At 34.6% G+C, this 11,059-nt stretch overlaps 1 protein-coding gene across 1 annotated transcript in view; it reads right to left on the bottom strand.

Annotated features, from left to right (window-relative positions):
- The window catches only part of tcerg1l (transcription elongation regulator 1 like), a 182,222-nt gene extending 175,730 nt beyond the window's left edge, over positions 1–6,492 (bottom strand). Inside the window, 3 exon segments of the mRNA XM_056470142.1 lie at positions 4,985–5,080; positions 5,082–5,314; positions 6,008–6,492. Coding sequence (XP_056326117.1) covers positions 4,985–5,080; positions 5,082–5,249 — 264 coding nt within the window. The 5' untranslated portion in view covers positions 5,250–5,314; positions 6,008–6,492.
- Positions 6,493–11,059: the final 4,567 nt, after the last annotated feature.

Here is an 11,059-nt window from a genome sequence, read left to right as displayed (position 1 = left end):
GTGGCTAATTCATACGAATTCGTACGAGTTCAGTCGTACGAAATTGTACGATTTTAAAAAGGAGGCGTGACACCTATCCCCACCCCTAAACCCAACTGTCATTGGGGATGAGCAAATCATAGTAAATTGTATGAATTAGATCGTACGAATTTGTACGAATTAGCCACTGAATCATAAAGTTACGAATTGCCGTGAGATTGTGTTGGGTGTGTTAAGGCACATTGTTGGTGTGTTGCTAGTTTCAGGAACTGTAATAGACCATGCGCCATTGACCAAATAAATGCTAGCCTGAAGTCCAGAGCAGATTGCGTTAGTTATGCGCCTATGCAAGTCCAAACGCCTGCACATTGCTTAATACACACAGGATGTACAGCAACACGCAAATATCTTTACATATGAAAAAAAATAAAGGATTAAAATCTACATGAATATAAAAACCTTCATGCCTTCATCTCGGGGGCTTTTTTGTTTATTCATGACAATTTGCATTTGTGTAATGTTCTTATTATTAGCAGTATTGTTTATTATATGCATATTTATATTTCTTTTAATAAAAACAAGTTTAGATTTGTCCACCTGTCCGGTTTTGGAGACGTCTGCATCACTATATGGGGCATAAGAATAGGACATGTGTTTGGATATAACTCAGTTTTTTGACCACACTTCGTTATTATTGTTCATTTTTTTTGTTTGCTGGTAATTAGAACTGAATTTAAGTATAGTTGTGAAACAAATCTTTGCATTTAACAAACAAAATTAAATATGCAGGCTGATGCATGTCCTCAGTGGAGTGTGTGCAACACCGTTCCCTTATCCATGAAAGTAAAGGAGTAAAGTAAAGAGTAAAGGTAAAGTAAAGAGAAAGTAAAGAGGCTGAATGGAGGAGGCTAGTAAAGCACTCAGTTTTTCCACTTACAAAGTCTGCCATGTAAATAGCGAATGCACCATGGTGTGACGCAACTGACTCTTTAAAGGAATGGGAGATAAGACTCTGATTGGTTTAATGCACAATATGCTCAAAACACACACATAACTAATAAAGAGAATAAGCAGAATCCTGTTAGACCATGCACTCGGGTGCAGACCGTATTCTTCCGTACTTAAATAGCAAAAGTGGATTCAGTCATGCCCTTAATGCTTTTGCGCCATGCACTTTAGATCTAACACATAGATTGTTAAAGTAGAGCCCATAGTGTTATTTTGTATTTGATTTCTCTTTACCTGAATACCATTAGTCTCCCTAGAAAACCACAAAAGCTATGTCTATTTATTTTATTTTATATTTGCTCTGTTGTATTTGTCTATGCTAAATGACATTTGTGTAAAATATAGATAATTTTATGAATGATTCACTCCACTGCAGAGTTACCCCAAAAAACGTAACAAATTCTTTCCAATTAGAGCTATTTAAGTCATCAGGTAAAATTGTATTTTTTATCGCAGCATATATAACAACGGTTCACCAAAAACGATGCTTCTAAAATGTTATCCACATCAAAACACGTTCGGCACATTTCAATCCTTACTATTCAGCACATTCGAGCAGCTGCCAGTCGACTGTAAACATCCAACAAATGTGTTTTGAGATTTAATCAGGTCCTTGAATTATTGAATTATTTTTGACTCATTCATTTCACAGCAAGTCAAAATACTCAACTGAAGAGTACAACTGCTTAACTTAAGTAAAAGCATGTACAAAAAAAAAACAACTCACTTGAATGATGCAGAACATAAATAAAGACTCGCAGAGCTTTAGTCACACACCACTGCTAATATAAGAGACGCATATTTACTTTTCATACCAGTGAAACTCAATTACTTCTGTGATTTGTAATACATTACTTTAAATTTATTGCACATTCAACATGTGATAACTGCAAATGCTTTAATTATGCAAATGACCATGAATGACTTTTTAAGAGCAGAAAAAACTCACTTTTTTATGTTTTGTGTGACGCTTTAATCATTCTGTTGGGTATAACTTACAATTTACCTAATAGAGAATTAGTACACTGTAAAAAATATTGGTAAATAATCAGTTTTACATATTTTGTGATTCATATTTTTTTCCCCATTTATGAATGCTTTTGAATTGCATAATGGGACCTTACTCTTTCTTCCAACATCTTTTAAACTTGAAAAGTTTTAAAAAGTGAAGTTTATTGACATTATTTGTAGTTTAAAGTGGTATATTATGTGGGCTGGTGTTGTATATAGGCTACACAAACCTTGTAATAAACTGCAAGTACATTTTCTGTTATTTTACAGATTTATTTTCTCTATATATTATTTCTTATACATTATATTATTTTAAACTACTAAAATGTCAATACAAATCACTTTATTAAACTGCAAAGTTTAATTTTTAACATCAAAAGTTACGAGAGCAGAGATCAACATCCCATAATGCAATTCACAACCGGAAAAAATATAGAAAAAAAATATAGAAACTGTTCATTAACATATTTTAACAGTGTAGACTGTTATGTTGGAGTAGTTTAATAGCTAATGCATTTGCAAAGTAACTAACTGTCAATTGTCTGTTTGTGAAGCATCACATAGTGTTAGCAGTTATTAAGCTGACAACCTACTAATAGTAGACATAATGCAAAGTTACTTGTATTCAACCAAATTTCCAAGAGGCGACCCATTTTTTCACCACATGCACATGTTATTATTTTTTGGATATGACCTCTGCCCTTTTGCCAGACCACAAAACTAAAGAAGTTAATACATTTTAAAGAATTCACACTTAGATCTTGCATGATATTAATAGCAGGTTTGTCATGCTGTCCCGGGAGAGAACCAAGAGCTTCTTCAAAAACGAAGATAAGCGAGTAAGGCTAGATGGACTATTTATTGTGAGTTTGCAATAATCTGATTGGTTAATTAATGGCTGCAGATGAAAGACCAGCTGTGATCAATCATATCACATGCTCCTCTCATAATTATTAGTTTGTGAAACTTCACTTAGTCACTGAATACTTTCCTTTGAGATCACTTTAATGCTAGGTTTACAGTATATATAGTTACATTTGCATTGAAAAGATTACCAAAAAATATGACTCGTCTCTTTTTCCAAAAGGCTGCATATTATTTGCCCAATGAAAGCTCTAAAAGGAGAATGCTCTTCTCCCTAATGTCAGAAAAGTAAGAAGTATATCATTATTCACAGGTGTGATGCACACTAAGGGATTCTGGCTATTTTAAAAAAGCATGAGCCCATCATTTTTTGCCCCAACTTCCTATTTCAATAGGAAATACAGGAGGAAATGGCACTTTCTACCAATGGGTTATTTAGCCATTTCTTTAGTGCATATAAATCAAAACTCAAACATTGCACATATTATGTAAATATTTAACAGGATATTTAGCAAATGTATTTTAGTACTGTGTCTATGCGCTTCCTTCAAATAAAATCTCCAGAAATAACTTTTATTAGGATATAAAGGCAGATCATTCATTAAAGGCACATTAAATTAAACTACATAATGGACACTATTAAAACAGTTTATGAGCATTGCGTAACTCTTCAGAATGTGTTACTGCAGAAAAAGAAAGTGGAAGACGTTTGCATATACAGCAAAACTTTACCTGAAGTGTTTTCCAGTACAATTGATACACTGTGAAAAAAATCTTGTTGCCTTAAATTTTTGTTGAATCAATTTTTTTTTGTCATGTCACACTGTTGCCACTGGCTTGCTTGGCTTGGGACTTGTGGAGCTGTGTATTGATGGATTTGCTCTTCAATGTTTGGATTTTCAGCAGTGAAAATTAAACCACACTGAACTAAACTGAACTTCAACTCTGAAAACTGGACTGACACAGTTTCAATTTACTATAATCTTCTATGTGAAGCTGCTTTGACACAATCTACGTTGTAAAAGTGCTCTAGAGATACAGATGAATTGAACTGAACTGAATTGTCAACTTACATCAAAGTGACTAAAAATATTTGTATAACTTTAAAAAATCTGTTAAAATCTGATTAATTTATGAAAATAAGCTGAAAAAAAAAAGATAAAGCAACCTAAAAATATTTGTTACATTTTTAACAGTTAATGTTCAGCATGCATATTCATATCAAATACAAATTTAAATGAAATGAAAATAACTTGATTAACTAAAATAATAAAAAATATATTCAGTTTCTATTAGGCATAGGTATTCAGGTTTTTATAGGCATGGGTTTTTGATTGTCTCCCCAAACCTGCGGACTAAATGTAGACCTTTTCTCTAGTATAATAGTTGCTCATCATCTATTCATGCTATCATAAGCATTGTTGTTGCTGTCATTACATGTCAGTTCAATGTAAATGGATCTTAGTATAAAAAGACAATTAAAAATAATAATAATAATAAAAACAAATTATATATATATATATATATATATATATATATATGGAAACCAAAGACAATAACAAGATATCCATTAACTACATTCAGATACTTATTGATCATAAATAAATAAGCTATTCATTAATCAAATGCAATAAACAGCTCATTTCAGTCAAGAACATGTTTTGTCATTTATTTACCCACTCAAGAAAATGACTTTCGCTGTATGTTCAAACTCCATATTTAAAATGAGTTGAGAAACCTATTCTTAGGGCTGTTTTGGGACAACTATGTTAACTTCACTTAGATCATATATAAATATTCTATTCAGTAATCAAATATAATAAGCAACTAATTTCAGTAGAGGACAAGTGTTTTGTCATTTTTTTACATTCACATGCCTCTTGATTATACACTAAAAAAAATCAGTGTTACACAAAACTCCTTCATGATCGTTTTTACAATGAATTGAACATAAAACAATTAAGTTGTGTTAAGAATTTTGATGTTTTAGCTCGTTTTAAATAAGTAGTTTGAGCAAGCAACAAAAAAAGCCTAAATAAATAGGCTATCCGTTAATCAAATGCAATAAGCATCTCATTTCAGTCGAGAACAAGTGTCATTTATTAACACGTGAAGTCTTTACCTGAACACTGGGCAGACTGAACTGACTGATGGTCGCGGGCTCGGCGGCGGCGGCGCGCATCACAGGAACGAACGGATCGCACGACATCTGCCATCCCTGAGACCGCCTGGATCACCGGTGGAGGGCGAGAGGAGATAAGTACCGGAGGAGCAGAACCCATCCTGCACAGCCCGGTGGTGGTCGGGACCATCCAGAGCCACGGAGGAGCTTCGGCGCTCACGTGCCACAGCTGAGGCTGAGCTTTAACGCGCTGGACCGGGATCATTCCTACTGCATCCTATTTTCAGCCAAAGATAAGGGTGACTGAGGAAGGTGTCCGTGCTGTGAACACTGAAAAAGATGGACACATTTATTAGCACTTTTTTAAATAGAAAACTTAATAATATTTTATTATAATGTATCTGAGGGTTATATCCGTTTTGTGCACTAATTTCATAATTATACATTCATTGTATATCAATTATTATTATACTCAAATGTCTTCATAAGAGTCTGTACAGATAATTATGCTTTAAATGTGCCAAATCTCATTATGACCAGCTGAACTGACAATCAAACTTGAATTGAAGATAATAAACAGGCTCCCCTCCCAAATTCTGCAGCATCCGCGCATGGACTTAAAACAGGTGGACGCAAGACATTATCAAGATTTACTATGCAGCTAAAATGAAAAAGTTAGGACTCGTTCAGTAAAATAAAAGCATGACAAGGCTGTTTTGTTATATTGCGCTGTCTAAAACTCCATGAAAGTTAATGCATATTTAAGCAAAGCAACTATACATTGTTTTAACAGTAAAACCCGAATTCCACCATCATCACATTGCTTGTTTTATTGGCTTATTTTCTTAATAAAGGATCCTATAAGTCTCTCGTACATTTTGGTGATTTAAAAAAATTCCTCCCAAAAATTGCTGAACATATTTAACAGGTGGACACCCTTAAGAGCTTTTCTGTACAACTTGAACACAAAGTTATTCTGGCGTAATTCTTAGCAGACATACTAAACATTACATGCGAACTCACCTATGAGGCGTAAAATAAATCCCCTCAGTTCACCATAATTTGTGAACCAGTTTCGCTGGAAATAAATATGTCACACAAAATATAACCGGATAAATTCGGAATGAAACCGTAGCTGCAGACGAAGACTGAAGAATATCCTGTAAAAGGGGAGCCCAAAGTGTCCAAAAGCGCGGTAAATACCGGGATCTCCGAGTGTGAGCGTTCACGCGCCGCGGATCGCGCTCTCCATGTGCACGATCACACCGGCGGGCTGCTCCGTGGGAATCTCGTGGAAATCTGTTCACTGTCAAGCCAATGATTCTCCAGCCTCCCGCAGTGGTGCCTCACAAAGCATCTCAAAATCATCCCTCATCTCATCATAATCCTCACGTGCGCGCTTGTAGAACTTGCTCGTATGTTATGTAAAGAATCCTCGATGCTGAACAGATACGGCTGTGTTTCTGCTCAGAGGAAAGTCCTGGCAGTCCAGAGCGGGTGCATTTGCTTTCTGCGCGGATCTGATGGCGCCGTGCGCAGCTCAATACAGTGCGTCAGGACGCGCAAAGACGCACAACTCGCTCTCAGATGATCTGGGAGGATTAGTACACTGTGACAGCTGATTTAATCTGTTAACCTCATCAATATTAACCTTTTAAAACCTATATAGGAATTTATAATAGTATGTTTTGGTGGCTGTTTAAGCTTAAAGGGACAGCAAAAATTGAAAAAATGTTACTCATCATTTACTCATTGTTTTAAACCTTTATAAGTTGCTAAACACTATAGAAAATATTTTGAAAAATGTTGAAACTTGTAACCACTGACTTCCATATGATTTGTTGACTTCCATATTATTTATAGTATTAACATAAATGTAATATATCTATATGGAAACCAAAGCCAAAGGTAATAAGAAAAAGATCCATAAACTAACAATACACTCAAAAATTACTTTTGCTGGTTGTTCAAACTACTTATTTAAAATGAGTTGTGAGGATGCTCAAAGATGTACAACTCGCACTCAGATGATCTGGAAGGATTGGGACATGACAGCTGGTTTAATCTGTTAACCACATCAATATTAACCTATTAAAACATGGAGTTTATAATAGTATGTGTTGGTGCCTTTTTAAGCTTAAAGGGATAGTTCACGCAAAAAATAAAAATTCTGTCATTATTTACTCATAGTTTCAGATATTAAGATATTTAGAAAAATGTTGGAAACTTGTAACCACCGACTTCCATAGTATTTATTGACTTCCACAGTATTTATAGTGTTAAAAGGTAAAATATCTACATAGACACCAAATGTAATAATAAAAAAAATGCATAAACTATCAATATACTTTTTCTGATTTTTCAAACTACTTATTTAAAATGAGTTGTCAGGATGTGCAAAGATGCACAACTCGCACTCAGATGACCTGGGAGGATTAGTATATCATGACAGCTGATTTAATCTGTTAACCTCATCAATATTCACCATTTTAAACCTATATGGGAATTTATAATTATATGTTTTGGTGCCTTTTTAACCTTATCCAGTTAACTTAATCAATTTGTGTTGGGGCAACATGAAGGAATTGTGTGGAAGTTGGAACCCACTATTTTTACAGTGTACATTTTACTTACATTTTTAGCTTAGTCCAACAGTATATTTTAGTTATACTAAGGTAATAGATGAGTCTTCACTGGACAAAGATTGTGATCTGCTCTAAAGTGAGTGAAACCCTACTACAGCAGGTAGATGAAGGCCAAGGGAGACTCTTTCAGCCAAAGCAAGAGAAGCTATTGTTCCAGATCTGTGATTTCTAGAATATTACATGTCTACAATGTCACAACCTCAGTGGACAATCAGGTGAAATCCCACAGTGACCAAAGCAAAAAGAAAAAGGTTTTGACTTCGCTTAGCTGAGGAGCATGTTGTATGGACTGAACACTGGTATAAAGTTTACTTTAGTGAAGAAGGCAAGACAACAGACAAAAATCAAGATTCACATTTCTGAAATCATGAGACTCTCCTATTTATTTTAGTTTTCTGTCTCCTGGAAAAATGAATCATTACTGCGTAAATACCAGCTGAAATATTTTGGGGAGCCTTGGAAGATTTCCTTGGTCAATGGGGGGCCTTGGAGCCCAAGAGCTTTTCTTTTCTTATCTTTTTTTTCCTCCCATATCAGTCAATCTTTTATGGTGACTGAAGTATAAGTCATTGTTTTTTTATTAGACCACCAGGGTGGATGTTTGAACAGCTCTATAGAGAGAAATTGAGGTTATCCAAAGTGATTTTTTTTCCTTCTCCATCCTCAACTAGTAAGTGGACTCCTCTGAATGTCACAAATGTTGTATGTGAACAAAAATGATACCATAACTGGCTTTGACATTCCAGCCTGGGTTTGGAGACTGAAGGATCTTGAAAGTGTGAAATGATGTAGTGGCTAAAAGGTTGCAGGTTTGTTTCCTCAGGGTCCAATTCATGAACCGTTAGCAGTTCATATTTGATCTATACACCTAAGCAAGCACATTTTAAATATATATATATATATATATATATATATATATATATATATATATATATATATATATATATATATATATATATATATATATATATATATACATATTTAATATATAATTTTCAGCGCTACAATATCCGCTTGAATATTTACTCTTTGCTGCTATCTGATTTAGTTTGTGGTCCACAGATGATCATTCAGGCAGCAGACCTCTCCAGTTTATTGTTGTTTATAATTCACTGCATGCTAAAAAAATCACGCTTATTCATAATTAGAACAAGTTGTTAAGAGATTTAAGACTCAAACTTTGATATTTCATTCATTCATTTTTCTTCTGCTTAGTCGCTTTATTCATCAGGGGTTGCCACAGCGGAATGAACGGCCAACTTATCCAGCATATGTTTTATGCAGCGGATGCTCTTTCAGCTGCAACCCAGTAGTGGGAAACACCCATACTCTCTCACATTCACACTCATACACTATGGTCAATAGTTCCATGTTCCATGCCCAATTCACCTATAGCGCATGTCTTTGGACTGTGGGGGAAATCGGAGCACCCTGAGGAAACCCACGTCAACACGGGGAGAACATGCAAACTCCACACAGAAATGCCAACTGACCCAGCAGGGATTCAAACCAGCGACCTTCTTACTGTGAGGCGACAGTGCTAACCACTGAGCCACCGTGCCGCCACTTCAGTATTTGACAGTTGTTTTTGGATCCATTAAAGCCATTTCCCAAAATATGTTATGAATGCAAATCACAGGTTTCTTCCTAATATCTTAAATTCTTTTAATTAAAATACAATTGTCATTTAGTGAGTTTTATTATATATGTAATTATTATATAATTATATATTTTTTGTATGTGTGTGCTAAAAGAATATAAAGGTAAAGTTTTCAGACATGTGCATAATTATTTTTAGACAATACACCAATGCTTTGACCACAGAGATGTTTAGAAAATTCTATATTTGAATAAACTTCATTTATACACAAACATTTATTATTCTGGCCAATTGCATTTAAAAAACAAAAACAAAACTATAAATGATTAAAAACTTAATTATTTACAGAAACCCTATAAGAACTGCACTGTAAAAATAATATAACAAAAAGCCATCACAACAAAAGCTGTTATATTACTTACACTTTTTTTAAGTTACTTAAAATTTAACATATCGTTTATAATAAATACAATACAGTATAATTAATATCATATAATAGACAAGGCAAGTTTATTTATATAGCACATTACACAATAGTAATTCAAAGGGCTTTACATAAACAAGAATAAAATAAACAAGAAAATAAAAACAACAGAGAATAAAAAGTATTAAAAATATATCAAAAGTAGATTAAAATGTGTTAAAAACCTGTTTTAAAGAAATGAAAAAAAAAGATAGACATATTGCGATCTGTCAGATGTATAGCACAGTGCTTATTCAGTAAAGGCACAGCTAAACAGATGTGTTTTCAGTCGTGATTTGAATGTGCCGTATGTTGGAACACATCTGATCATTTTTAGAAGTTGATTCCAGCAGCATGGGGTGGGGGTGGGGGGTGGGGTGGTTTGGGCGCTGTTAGTAGCTGAAGGCAGATTCACCATTTAGTCATTTATAGACAAGTAATAAAACTTTGAAATCTATTCTGAATGTAACTGGGAGCCAGTGTAAAGACCTGAGGACAGGTGTAATGTGCTCAGATTTTCTGGTTTTTGGTTTTCTAATGAATACATTCTGAGATTTAATTAATAGTTTGACTGATATAGATTACTAGAAATGATCTCTTTATTGAACTGAAGAACTTTTTTATATTGTGGATATTTGGAAGTTATTACAAATATCCTTCGATTTATCAATGCAATGTCTGTATCATTTACCAAATGGCAAGTTCTTCATAGGGTTATTTGTAAATAATTAATATTATATGGTGATACCAAGCAGTCTAAATCAATTTCCAACTAGAGTAAGATCCTTAGTATTTTAAAGTGAAAGAGATTCTTAACAATCTGACTTGAAATTGAGAGAACCCCTATAGGCCACAGCTTCTTAATATTCAGATTTCCAGAGCTGTTTGGTCTCCAACCGCAGGCCAGTTCTGTTTCACATCCTTTTAAAAATGGATCTGCTCTTGTAATTAGGGACCGTTGCCCCTTTTTCATTCGTCCTCCTAGATTGGCTGAATCCCCGCGGCGGTCCCTGCCACAGAATATGGCATTGCCATTGCTGTGGCGATAGAGATTATTTGACTGGGGCTGTTCTGTTGTGATATTCCAGTTTTGGGGTCTGCCGTAGGAGTTGTTTGGCTCATCCACTGCTGTTTCTCTGAAGGGAAAATCTGGATGCAGAAATGAAATTCTCTGACCATTTCCGATTGGTTAAAGCCTTACCCTCAATCACACAGTGTGTCTAATGCCCGAGGCCGGTCTTAGATTCTGCGAGCATGAGGAAAACATGTCTGAATGTTTTTAGAATATTGAAGGAAAAAAAGTTGCCATCACCTTGGCTCACTGGAAAAAAATGGATTTACTACATTTTATTAAGGTTAGTGCCTGC

The sequence above is a fragment of the Danio aesculapii genome, chromosome 12 (assembly GCF_903798145.1).
Source record: "Danio aesculapii chromosome 12, fDanAes4.1, whole genome shotgun sequence".
Classification (NCBI taxonomy): Eukaryota; Metazoa; Chordata; class Actinopteri; order Cypriniformes; family Danionidae; genus Danio; species Danio aesculapii.
This window is presented reverse-complemented; position numbering and strand designations above follow the sequence as displayed.